We start from the raw sequence: 13,118 nt of genomic DNA, 5'->3' as shown, positions 1-13,118 counted from the left end.
TAGCTCACAAAATATAATCTAGCATAGAATATTTTCAAGTGTAACATTAATGTATATCCTGATAAGTAGCCCAATTGCAGTGTGCCCCTCCCACTGGCTGTCATACATGTCTTAATTAAATTATTTAAAATATTTCTTGGCTCGGGCAGACGTTCCCTTAACACTGAACTCTGTTGAAGATTCAGAGCCAGTGTATTAAATGTCACAGGATGTCTTTCAGTAGGCTCAGTGAGAATGGGGGTCATTCCGACCAGATCGCTCGCTGCAGTTTACCGCATGCCGGACGACAAAGGCTATTGTTTAGTAGCGATTGCCTCTGCCTGATTGACAGGCAGAGGCAGTCGCAGGGCAGGAGGGGGCTGGACGGTGGTGTTAAGCCGCCGTTTAGGGGGCGCAGTCCGGCCAACGCAGGCATGGCCAGACCACTGGGGGGGGGGCGCGGTGGCAGTGTGACGTCTCACGCTGCCGCCAGTGACAGCGACGATCAACTCCCGGCCAGCTGCAGGAGCTGCGTTGGCCGGGAATTATTCCACAAATACAAAAGCATCGCCGCTGTGCGATGCTTTTGTATTTGTGCGGGGGAAGGGCCAGACTGACATGCGAGGCGGACTAGCCCTGTGCTGGGCGTCCCCCCGCATGTCAGGGAGGATGATCGTAGCTGTGCTAAATTTAGCACAGCTACGATCAACTCGGAATGACCCCCATGGTCTTGCCAATACATGAGCTGTTTACACACCCATTACGACATATAGAGCATTTGTATCTTAAATTGTATGCGACTCAAAATACACCAGGAATATGCCTTGTGTTCGTTTTTAACCACTGTTTGTAAAATATGCATTTGCTCTTAGACATCAATAAAAGCTTGCTAATACAACAGAAACAAATTTCTTCACTCATATGGAAAAAAAATATACATTTTAAAATATATAGCAGTGGTTCCCAAACTTTCCTGAATCACAGCACACTAGAATATTAGCATTTTTTTCACGGCACCCCTAGGATAAAGGTTTTTATTCATAAATTTGGGAAAAAAATATTCAATTTAGTAAATTGTGTCTACCTGTCATCCTTAGGGTCAGTTATGTGGTGGTGTACAATTTTGCTTCTAATTGTCCACAAGTTTTATGATTGTCAGACACTAGTTTTCCTATCACTTTGACTATAAATGATTTCATTTGATCTGGTCTACCAACCCAAGGCACCCCTGCAAGAGCTCTGTGGCACCCCAGGGTGCCTAGGCACACAGTTTGGGAACCACTGATATACATATATATATATATATATATATGCAGCAAATAAACAGGAAGCGGCACTCAGAGACGTGGTAAGTAGTGCAAAAATAAAGCAACCAAGCTTTAATATATCATCACATCATCAACGTTTCGGGGTTGTCCCCCTTCATCAGGATAACAACAAGTGATCACAAAACAAACTTTATACCTTACCCCCACCAATGGAAAATATTCAGTATTCCCGCCAGCGTCCGCGCAGACCTCCGCCACTCCCCCCTGCATACACGGCTGTTTGCCGGAAGAGGAAGTGACGCGGACCACCGAACAGACTGCTGGGTGTGTTACCATGGAGACGCGGCACTGCTCGTATACCAGGAAGCCGCCAGCGTTGTCACGGAAACCCGTGCATCGTAAGCTGATTAAACTAAAGAATCCAAGTGCACATAGCAGCAAACCATGTTAGCCGCATCCCGTCTACCTGCAGTGTCAAATCATCCATCTTATAACCATAAATACATACATAAAAAAACAAACACAACAAAAAATTGTGACATTATTACAAACAAATAAAACCAATCTGCATCTCATAGAATCCGCTGCTACATTGTTATCAATTTTAGGTCAAATGACAAGAATAACATTCTCACATACTAAATTGTATATATCATGTGACACACAACTGGTACCTCAACAAGTACATAAAGGTCTAATGATAAACTCTATATATATTGTCTACACATGTATACACGGGTATAAATTTAAACTTGAATCATTTCTAAACAATTATATGTTACCCCTGTAAATGTTTTATACCGTGTCGTCTTATGTCAAAACATGTATACCACACCAGCCTAATATGGACACATTCAAAGAAAACAATTGAGACCCATAGTCTCATTCAGGCCTTTAGGGGCCATGGTGTCCAGGCGGTAAATCCACCGGGCCTCCAGCTGTAGTAATCTTTTATGTCTATCACCACGTCGTAGTGATAGAGGTACATGATCGATAATTTTATAACGTATGGTGGCCACACCATGTCCCAATCGGGCAAAATGGCGTGCCACCGGTTGTTCACTATTCCCTATAGAAAGTGCGGCTCTAATGGCCGCCCTATGTTGTGCCATCCTCTCTTTGAATTGGCATACCGTTTTGCCTACATACTGGAGCCCGCACGGGCAGAACAGCACATAAATCACAAATTTAGAGGTACAACTAAGGGGCCATCCGATTTTAAATCTCTTACCCGTCTGGGCATGCACAACAGTGTCCCCTGTCTGGAGGTATCCACATGTCGTGCATCCCAGACAACGATAGCATCCGTTTTTTCTAGTTAGAAAATTTGATGTCTTGTTTTGACCTAACCCCGTGATGTCGGTCCGGACAATAATGTCCTTGATGTTCTTACTTCTAGAATGGCCTGCAAGTAAGCGAGTGCCATGCAGGCTTTTCAAGCCTGGATCAGATGTCACCAACGGCCACCATGATTTAACATATTTCTTTTTTGCCGTGCTTTGTGTATTAAATTCCGTGATCCACGGGATGGAGTTCTGTAAAGACTCTTTCTTACGCTTTGTGCTGGACTCTGACAAGAGGGTTTGGCGTGTGTGGCCTATTGCCCTGTTTTTGGCTTTTTCCAGCTCAGGGATAGGATAGCCCTTGTCTAGAAATTTTTTTGTCATAATTTCCAACTGCCTCACGGTATCCTCTGGGTCACTAGTGGTCCTACATACCCTCAAGTATTGAGAATATGGCAGACCCCTAACAGTAGACCTTGGGTGGAAGCTGTTATACCTAAGCAGGCTATTTCGGTCCGTAGGCTTCGTATACAATGTTGTTTGTATCCGTTGCTGGACAATCAAAATTTTTATATCTAGATAATGAATCTCTGTGGTGCCACTAGTGACCCAGAGGATACCGTGAGGCAGTTGGAAATTATGACAAAAAAATTTCTAGACAAGGGCTATCCTATCCCTGAGCTGGAAAAAGCCAAAAACAGGGCAATAGGCCACACACGCCAAACCCTCTTGTCAGAGTCCAGCACAAAGCGTAAGAAAGAGTCTTTACAGAACTCCATCCCGTGGATCACGGAATTTAATACACAAAGCACGGCAAAAAAGAAATATGTTAAATCATGGTGGCCGTTGGTGACATCTGATCCAGGCTTGAAAAGCCTGCATGGCACTCGCTTACTTGCAGGCCATTCTAGAAGTAAGAACATCAAGGACATTATTGTCCGGACCGACATCACGGGGTTAGGTCAAAACAAGACATCAAATTTTCTAACTAGAAAAAACGGATGCTATCGTTGTCTGGGATGCACGACATGTGGATACCTCCAGACAGGGGACACTGTTGTGCATGCCCAGACGGGTAAGAGATTTAAAATCGGATGGCCCCTTAGTTGTACCTCTAAATTTGTGATTTATGTGCTGTTCTGCCCGTGCGGGCTCCAGTATGTAGGCAAAACGGTATGCCAATTCAAAGAGAGGATGGCACAACATAGGGCGGCCATTAGAGCCGCACTTTCTATAGGGAATAGTGAACAACCGGTGGCACGCCATTTTGCCCGATTGGGACATGGTGTGGCCACCATACGTTATAAAATTATCGATCATGTACCTCTATCACTACGACGTGGTGATAGACATAAAAGATTACTACAGCTGGAGGCCCGGTGGATTTACCGCCTGGACACCATGGCCCCTAAAGGCCTGAATGAGACTATGGGTCTCAATTGTTTTCTTTGAATGTGTCCATATTAGGCTGGTGTGGTATACATGTTTTGACATAAGACGACACGGTATAAAACATTTACAGGGGTAACATATAATTGTTTAGAAATGATTCAAGTTTAAATTTATACCCGTGTATACATGTGTAGACAATATATATAGAGTTTATCATTAGACCTTTATGTACTTGTTGAGGTACCAGTTGTGTGTCACATGATATATACAATTTAGTATGTGAGAATGTTATTCTTGTCATTTGACCTAAAATTGATAACAATGTAGCAGCGGATTCTATGAGATGCAGATTGGTTTTATTTGTTTGTAATAATGTCACAATTTTTTGTTGTGTTTGTTTTTTTATGTATGTATTTATGGTTATAAGATGGATGATTTGACACTGCAGGTAGACGGGATGCGGCTAACATGGTTTGCTGCTATGTGCACTTGGATTCTTTAGTTTAATCAGCTTACGATGCACGGGTTTCCGTGACAACGCTGGCGGCTTCCTGGTATACGAGCAGTGCCGCGTCTCCATGGTAACACACCCAGCAGTCTGTTCGGTGGTCCGCGTCACTTCCTCTTCCGGCAAACAGCCGTGTATGCAGGGGGGAGTGGCGGAGGTCTGCGCGGACGCTGGCGGGAATACTGAATATTTTCCATTGGTGGGGGTAAGGTATAAAGTTTGTTTTGTGATCACTTGTTGTTATCCTGATGAAGGGGGACAACCCCGAAACGTTGATGATGTGATGATATATTAAAGCTTGGTTGCTTTATTTTTGCACTACTTACCACGTCTCTGAGTGCCGCTTCCTGTTTATTTGCTGCATGTGCTGGGGCGCAGACCCCTCAAAGAAGGCACCAGAGCATCTACAATATTTATGGTTGGAGTGCCGGATCCTCTGCATGGATATATATATATATATATATATATATATACACACACACACACACACACACACACACACACACACACACACACACACACACACACACACAGATGTGTCCACTTACATCTTTGCTTTTTTACCAATTTGGCACAACATCCAAAACACGGCTAAGCTGTTTTTCACGAGTAGCAAATGGATGAATTTTAAAATTTTTGTTTGCCATAATAGAATATGTATAAAGTAACATATTAAAGAAGAAAATTAAGAAAAATCAGACATGGCTAAATCTCTGAGTCTATGGCATGCAAAACTATGCCATACATGGCAGGATAAAGCAAAGATGTATGTGGACACATCTGGTATATATATATAGTATATATGCATGTGTTCCCATCAGACCTGTCTGTTCTACTTCTTACACACATTGATAGGTATAAAATGTGACAGTACAATAACAATCTGATATAAGAGCAGCCATACAGCTGGGTCTGCCTAGTTAGGTCACACACATGTATAAGCATCTTCAAAGCACAAAAAGACAAACAAATATAAAAAATGGACCAGCAGAGACCTGAAAACATTGAATAATAGTAATGATGACACCTACTTTTATTGCATAAAATATGGTGTAAACAAGAACATTGGCTGCTTAGTAACAATAAAATTATGATTACCACTATGGTATAAATCATACCATTTCTAGTTTTGAGGAATGTGGAGAAAACGGGTATACGATGATTTCATCAATTTCTGTATGTTGATCTTGCATAACTATTAGGGAGGTTGGAGTATTAGGTACTTTATGCTCTTTAAATGTAAATCAAGGGAAGCATACTGTATACAGTATGTAGAGTTTAATTTCCTTTGCATTAAACTGCCCACATTTTTATATTGTATTGACATTGTGTACTTTATGCAATTATGGACATTTGGTATAAATGAATAAAAATTGGGATTAAAAAACCCCATAAAATACATATGTACCAATTTAGGTCTCAAAATTTGTTGAAGGATGGTATAATAGATAATGTACTAATACTTACTGTACTTGGTCTTTGTTAGCACTGAGCAGTTTTCAGAGCACTGGTCAAGAACCATAAGGGGTCCAAACAAATTTGGGCAACATTCCAGCCTGATGCAGGTTTTCCGGCAGAACTCAGACACCTGATCTGATGTTCTCACCAATTCCACTGTTGCACGATAGGTTTTTCCTTTATACCTGCAAAAAACCCAATAACATAATAACATAGCTAAGATATCCAAGGTAGGCAAACTCAGCTTTCGTCTGCCAATGGGTTGATTTAACTCATTCTTCTATAAGCCAGTGGTATTCATCCTGGGACACTCACTGTGATGTTCAGGGATACTTGAAAAATATTCTGTAATAGCAGGGCAGAACAGTCAGGTGCCCTAGGGTTCCCTAGCCCCATACATCATAAAAACAAAATTATAAATTCTAATCACTATAAAAGAAAGCATATGTTTTCACCTCCCGAGCACCATGTTTTTAAAGCAATTAAACCGCCATCATGCTCTCTGTGCACAGTGGAGGGGAAACTCTGCAAATTTCAGTATCTCTTGTTCGTACTTCGTCGACCTCCCTCTCTCCTTGTAACCGCATCTCTCAGCTCTTATTATTTGTGGCTTTTGCTCACTTATGACTGGGCTTTGTGTTCTCGAAAGGCAACAATACATGCTTAATAAAAAAGGAGATTTATAGTAGACACCATTGTTAAATCTCTTTCTGCGAGGTACATTGGTTCCACAGGGAAAACATTGAGGATGTAGAGATGGATCTTGATACAGGCACCAACAGGCTAAAGCTTTAGACTGTCCCAGGATGCATTGGAGCCTCCTCTATAACCCCACCTCCAGGAACTGTGAGCTCAGTTTCGTTAACCAGTCCAATGCAGGAGCAGGTAAAAGGGAAGGCAGATGTTAGTCACATAGAACCACATTCTCACAACAGGAGAAGGGACTAGTGGCTAATGCCATACAAACCCATAGAAGCTAGGTGCGTCAGGGTGGGCGCCCTGTGGAACCAATGTACCTCGCAGACTGAGATTTAACAATGGTAAGTCTACCATAAATCTCCTTTTCTGCAGCGGGGTACATTGGTTTCCACAGGGAAAACATCGGGGATGTCCTAAAGCAGTTCCTCATGGGAGGGGGTGTGCCGTAGCGAGTATGAGAACCCGGCGTCCAAAGTAAGCATCCTGGGAGGCGGAAGTATCAAAGGCATAGAACCTAATGAACGTGTTCACTGAGGACCATGTAGCCGCCTTGCACAATTGTTCAGCGGACGCGCCTCGGCGGGCTACCCAAGAAGGTCCAACGGCCAGAGTAGAATAGGCTTTAATAGCAGCAGGAGCTGGAAGACCAGCCTGTGCAATCACCATTCTAATCCATCTGGCCAATGTTTGCTTGTTCGCAGGCCAGCCACGTTTGTGAAAACCAAAAAAGTACAAAAAGGGTATCTGACCTCCTAATAGAGGCAGTCTTCTCCACCTAAATACGGAGAGCCCGTACCACATCCAAAGACCGCTCTTTGGAGGCCAAACCAGAAGAGATAAAAGCCGGAACCACAATCTCTTGGTTAAGATGGAAAGATGACACCACCTTAGGTAGATAACCAGGGCGAGTTCTAAGAACTGCCCAGTGACGGTGAAAAATGAGAAAGGGTGGAAAACAGGACAAAGCACCTAGGTCCGACACCCTCCTGGCAGAGGCAATAGCCAGTAGGAACAGGACCTTGACAGTGAGCCATTTAAGGTCTACTGACTCAAGAGGTTGAAATGGAGACTCTTCCAGGGCATTCAAAACAGACAGACAGATCCCATGAAGCCACAGGAGGGACATAGGAAAGCTGAATCCGTAAAACACCCTGAGTGAAAGTATGAACGTCAGGAATAGACGCAATTTTTCTCTGAAACCAAACCGACAAGGCAGAGATATGAACCTTGAGGGAAGCCAGACGAAGGCCTAAGTCGAGGCCTTGTTGCAGAAAAGCCAGAAGTCTGGCAGTACTGAATTTGTATACATCGTAATTCCTAACAGCACACCAAGTAAGAATTCCAGACCCTATAATAAATCCGCGCAGATGCCGGTTTGCGGGCCTTCAGCATAGTTTGGATAACCTCCTCGGATAATCCTTTGGCCCTCAGGAGTGAAGCTTCAAGAGCCACGCCGTCAAAGCCAGTCTGGCCAGGTCCGGGAAGACACAAGGGCCCTTTAACGAGGAGGTCTGGGCGTTGAGGAAGTAGAAGAGGATGCTCTATCGATAGACCCTGCAGGTCTGAGAACCAATGCCGTCTTGGCCACGCTGGAGCGACTAGAAGTAGTATTCCTCCTTCTTGCTTGAACGTCCGTATTACCCTGGGCAGGAGTGACACTGGAGGGAACACGTATGGCAGCCGAAAGTTCCATGGAATTGCCAGTGCGTCCACGAACGCTGCTTGAGGATCCCTGGTTCTTGATCCGAAGACCGGAACTTTGTGATTGTGTCGAGACGCCATCAGGTCTACATCTGGTAGGCCCCACTTGTCCACTAGGCGTTGAAAGACTTCCTGATGAAGACTCCACTCTCTGGCGTGCACGTCCTGACGACTGAGGAAATCCGCTTCCCAGTTGAGGACTCCTGGAATGAACACTGCCGATATTGCTGGCAGATGGCATTCCACCCAAAGAAGGATTTTTAATACTTCCAACATTGCCATGAGGCTTCGAGTGCCGCCTTGATGGTTTATGTACACCACCGTGGTGGCGTTGTCTGACCGTACTTGAACAGGCCTGCTCTGTATCAGAGACAGGGCGAGAGACAAAGCATTGAACATTGCCCACAATTCCAGAATGTTTATCGGGAGAAGTGATTCCTCCATGGTCCACCGACCCTGGAAAGAGTGTTGCTCCAACACCGCACCCCATCCCATGAGACTGGCGTCCATAGTCAGTAGGACCCAGTTGGCGATCCAGAAGGGATGGCCTCTGCTCAACTGCTGGTCCTGGAGCCACCAGGTCAGCGACAGACGAACCTCCGGAGTCAAGGAGATCATGTGAGACATGATCCGATGAGGTAGGCCATCCCACTTGGAAAGGATTAACCTCTGCAGAGGGCAGGAATGAAAATTAGCGTACTTTACCATGTCGAATGCCGCCACCATGAGGCATAGTACTTGCATCGCTGAGTGTATCGACACTCTTTGGCGAGAGAGGAAGTATCTGATCCTGTCCTGAAGTATCAGGACCTTCTGTGGAGACAGAAACAGCCGTTGACTGTGTGTCCAGCAGTGCCCCCAGGTGCACCATGCTCCGAGCAGCGACCAGCGAGGACTTCTTCCAGTTGATGAGCCACCCGTGGGCTTGTAGGAAGTCTATCTTCAGTTGTAGATGACTAATGAGGACATCTTGGGAGTTTGCCAGAGTCATCCAGATACGGCAGGATCCTGACTCCCTGGCGACGGAGATGTGCCGTCATCACGGCCATAACCTTGGTGAAGATCCGAGGGGCCATGGCCAGTCCAAACGGCAGAGCCTGGAATAGTGATAGTGAAGGTTGCCAATAGCAAACCGCATATATTGCTAATGCGATATGGCAATAGGTATATGCAGGTAAGCATCTTGTATGTCCAGGAATACCATGTAATATCCGCGTTCCATGACCAGTACAAATGAGCGCAGTGTGTTCATATGGAACTTGGACACTCTCACATACTTGTTCAGTGATTTAAGGTTGAGAATAGGCCGGAAAGACCCATTGGGTTTCGGGACTAGAAACAGGGTTGAGTAGTATCCTCTGGGACATAGGTACCTGCACTACCACTCCTGTATCCAAGAGGGAACGCACAACCAGTTGTAGAGCTTGCGCCTTCAACGGATCCGAAGGGATAACCGTTGTGCAGAACTGGCGAGAGGGATGTCTCTTGAAAGAGACTACATACCTGTGAGAGACAACTTCTCGCACCAATGCGTCTGAAGTGGTCTTTAACCAGACCTGAATGAATCGCAGAAGTCAGCCTCCCACCCTGAGGTCCCCCAGGGGGAGGCCCCACCCGTCATGCAGCAGGCTTGTCTCGGGAATGCCTGACCTTTTGCTTTCCCCTGAGGCCGAAAGGAGCGAAAAGTGGTACCTTTTGTCTTCTGTGCAGAAGGATTAGTATTTGGGAGAAATGCAGTCTTAGCAGCCGCTAAATCAGTCAAAATCTTATTGAGATCTTCCCCAAATAGGATGTCTCCCTAATAAGGGAGTACCTCCAAGGTCTTTTTGGAGTCCAGGTCCACCTTCCACGACCTCAACCACAAAATACGGCAAGCCAGGATGGACTTAGTCGATGCCTTGGCCGCCAGCACACCTGCCTCAGAGGACGCCTCCTGAATGTAATAGGCGGTGGTGGTAATGTGAGACAGGTACTGTCTGGCAATGTCAGATATATCCTGAGGCAGCTCCTCCTCTACTGCCTGAACCCAGTGAGTCTATGTACAGCACCTTTAAGGGAGTAAATAGACTTCTGGCAACCCTCGCTTATCTTTTGGTTGCTTCAGTGAGGTGACAGTAGTGACAAACAGAGTAGATGACACCACGAGACGGGTGACATGGGAATCCACCGGTGGTGGATTTTTCCCACTTCTTACACAACTCAGAAGGGAGAGGATAATGAGGTACCATCTTTTTAGATAGGGAGAATTTCTTTCCTGGCGAGGACCAGGGTTTTTGACGTATGTCTACTAAATGGTCAGAATGCGGTAATAATATTTTAGTTACCTTCTGACGTTTAAACTTATCAGGTTTCTTAGATACAGTAGTAGGATCCACATCATCATCTATTTGTAGAATTTGCTTAATAGCAAACACTAGGTCAGGGACATCAACCTGAGTTGTAGATTCCTCGTCAGAAGCAGCTGTATCAGTGTCTGACGGGTGAGTATACTCCCCATCCTCATGAGAAGATTAGTGGATTGTGAGGAGGAAGTGGCCCACTTAGATGACTCCTTCACACCAGTGACGTGGGGTAGGTTTATGTCTAACCAAAGATTGATTCAATTGCTGCAACTAGGTAGACAAATTATCCGCCCAAGGCGGATTTACCATAGGGACAATACGTGGCTGCAATGGCACAGGAGGTCCCATAGGAGGCGTAAGGCATGTCACAAGCGTATTGAGCATAGATGAGAACACCATGCAAGATGGCTCCTGATTGGTTACAGGAGCTTCGGGCTGACTTGGAGCTGTATGGCACATATTACACAGACCACCATACAAAGCTTCCACCTCAGGCAAATCCCTGGCGCATGCGCTGCATGATACAGGAGCGTCCGTGGATTTCCCGCCCTTTGTGTTAGACATTATAGTGAATATAACCGCAGAGAGTATGAGTATGATACAGCCAGACAGGGTACACTACCTGCGAATAAATCCCCTAGTATGTGACAGCGCACACAGTACACAACACCAGCGTCTTAATCCGGTACTATGTGACTGCGTACACAGTACACAACACCAGCGAATAAATCCGGTAGTATGTGACTGAGTACACAATAGAATACACTTGACGGTAAATATTGTGCAGCACTGTATAGGAGACCCTGATGCACCTAGTCCCTTAGGGTACAGAATACAGCGATATAGCTGGGATACACTGAAAGTGAAATCCACACAGCAGATACAGGCACACACAGTCACAGTGACAATGCAGATAATTATCTTAGTAAGACAGTAAAACTGCACTGGACTAATATATATATATATATATATATATATATAAAACAATGCACGGTCCGAGACCGGATGTATATATCAGAATACTTGTATAATATATTCTGGCACAGGTACACTTGTTCTTAACTAACACTGTTTTAATATTGACAAGATGGCGCCCAGCCTCTCAGTCAGGGAGTGAGGGAGAGTGTGAGGCAGCTCCAGGGTCGGAACACCAGCAGTAGTTGTGGGAGGGGCTACAGGTCAAGCGCCTTCACCCCTATGCTGGTCCTCATCACCTGGTACTATGGAGTCTTAATAAAGTGGATATTAATATAGCCGACCTGTACTCCTATGCCTTGGTGGATATAGTGGGGTCCTTGCTCTGTTACAGTGTCCACGCCAGCGTCGCAGTCCGCATCATCATCTATTTGTAGAATTAGACTGCAACCGGAAGGTGATTTAATGGCGGGTCCCGTCTGGGGGACCCTCTTACCTCCTCCCTTCTGTAGCAGCCATGCGAACCAAGAGAGCGGCTGCGACCGTGTGCCTTGAGCCGGAGCATCACCGCCGCAAGTACCCGGGAACAGAGCCAGCGGGAGTATGCAATGCCGCTTGGGAGGTGACGGAGACGCATCACAGAATGTCACCCTGACATGTAACTGCTGCGTCCCTTGAAGTCTTCTAAAAGCTTTATCAGGGCTGCCTAGTGCAGCCCTCCTGTTAAGTGACCTGCTTCTGCAGGCACAAACTGGAAACTGAGCTCACAGTGCCTGGAGGCGGGGTTATAGAGGAGGCTCCAATGTATCCTGGGACAGTCTAAAGCTTTAGCCTGTTGGTGCATGGATCAAGATCCATCTCTACACCTCAATGTTTTCCCTATGGAAGCCAATGTACCCCGCTGCAGAAATACATTTTACATATAGTATATATTGGACCACAGTAAGGCTGATTAAGTTGGGCCATATAACCTTTATGGAAATATGTAGCATTTCACACAGCAGTTTATGAAAGGAACAAACGCTTACTTGGCTTTCAGTGTCTCTGCATGTTGGGGCCAAGATGGTTCATCTTGTAGTTCAAGTTCACGTAAAACCCGGCTGGGCTTGTAGGCAGCATTAATTACTAAAGACAGTACCTGTAGTGAAATGCAACACAGAATACTAATGTCTGATGCCATCCTGAAACCTCAGGCATAAAAAAACACCACCACACACATATACAGTGGTACTGAAATAGTCTGTAAACCCTAGGAATTTATGATTAATCAAGTTCTATTTTTTTTTTTTAAAGATTTGTAGGACAACCCCAAAACTCTGAAGGGTTCACAAAATATCTCACTCCACTTGCACCGCCATATCTATATGTGACGTTGCAGTCTGGTGCCTGGGAAATCGTGTCTTATTGAGATACAGTCAGTCTTACCTCTTTCATGACCAATACACAGCTGCCTGGCCCCACAGATTTGGGTAATTCTGCTATCCTCCCTTTGTTCAGATAAGGGCCTGAGAAACAACGATGGTTGAAGAATATCTTAGGGCAGAGATACTTCCCATTAGATGCTGTGGAACAA

At 45.2% G+C, this 13,118-nt stretch overlaps 1 protein-coding gene across 5 annotated transcripts in view; it reads right to left on the bottom strand.

Moving 5' to 3' along the window:
• SFMBT1 (Scm like with four mbt domains 1) overlaps positions 1–13,118 on the bottom strand; it is a 355,522-nt gene that overhangs the window by 20,090 nt on the left and 322,314 nt on the right. For all 5 annotated transcript variants that reach the window (XM_063940693.1, XM_063940695.1, XM_063940694.1 and 2 more), the window contains exons 15-17: positions 12,971–13,107; positions 12,574–12,683; positions 5,898–6,073 (exon numbers count right to left, since the gene is read on the bottom strand). In XM_063940693.1, the coding sequence (XP_063796763.1) occupies positions 5,898–6,073; positions 12,574–12,683; positions 12,971–13,107 (423 nt within the window). The remainder of the gene's footprint in view (positions 1–5,897; positions 6,074–12,573; positions 12,684–12,970; positions 13,108–13,118) is intronic.

This window comes from Pseudophryne corroboree, chromosome 9 (assembly GCF_028390025.1).
Source record: "Pseudophryne corroboree isolate aPseCor3 chromosome 9, aPseCor3.hap2, whole genome shotgun sequence".
Taxonomy (NCBI): domain Eukaryota; kingdom Metazoa; phylum Chordata; class Amphibia; order Anura; family Myobatrachidae; genus Pseudophryne; species Pseudophryne corroboree.
The sequence above is the reverse complement of the archived record's forward strand: the minus strand, read 5'-3'. Positions and strand labels throughout refer to the sequence as shown.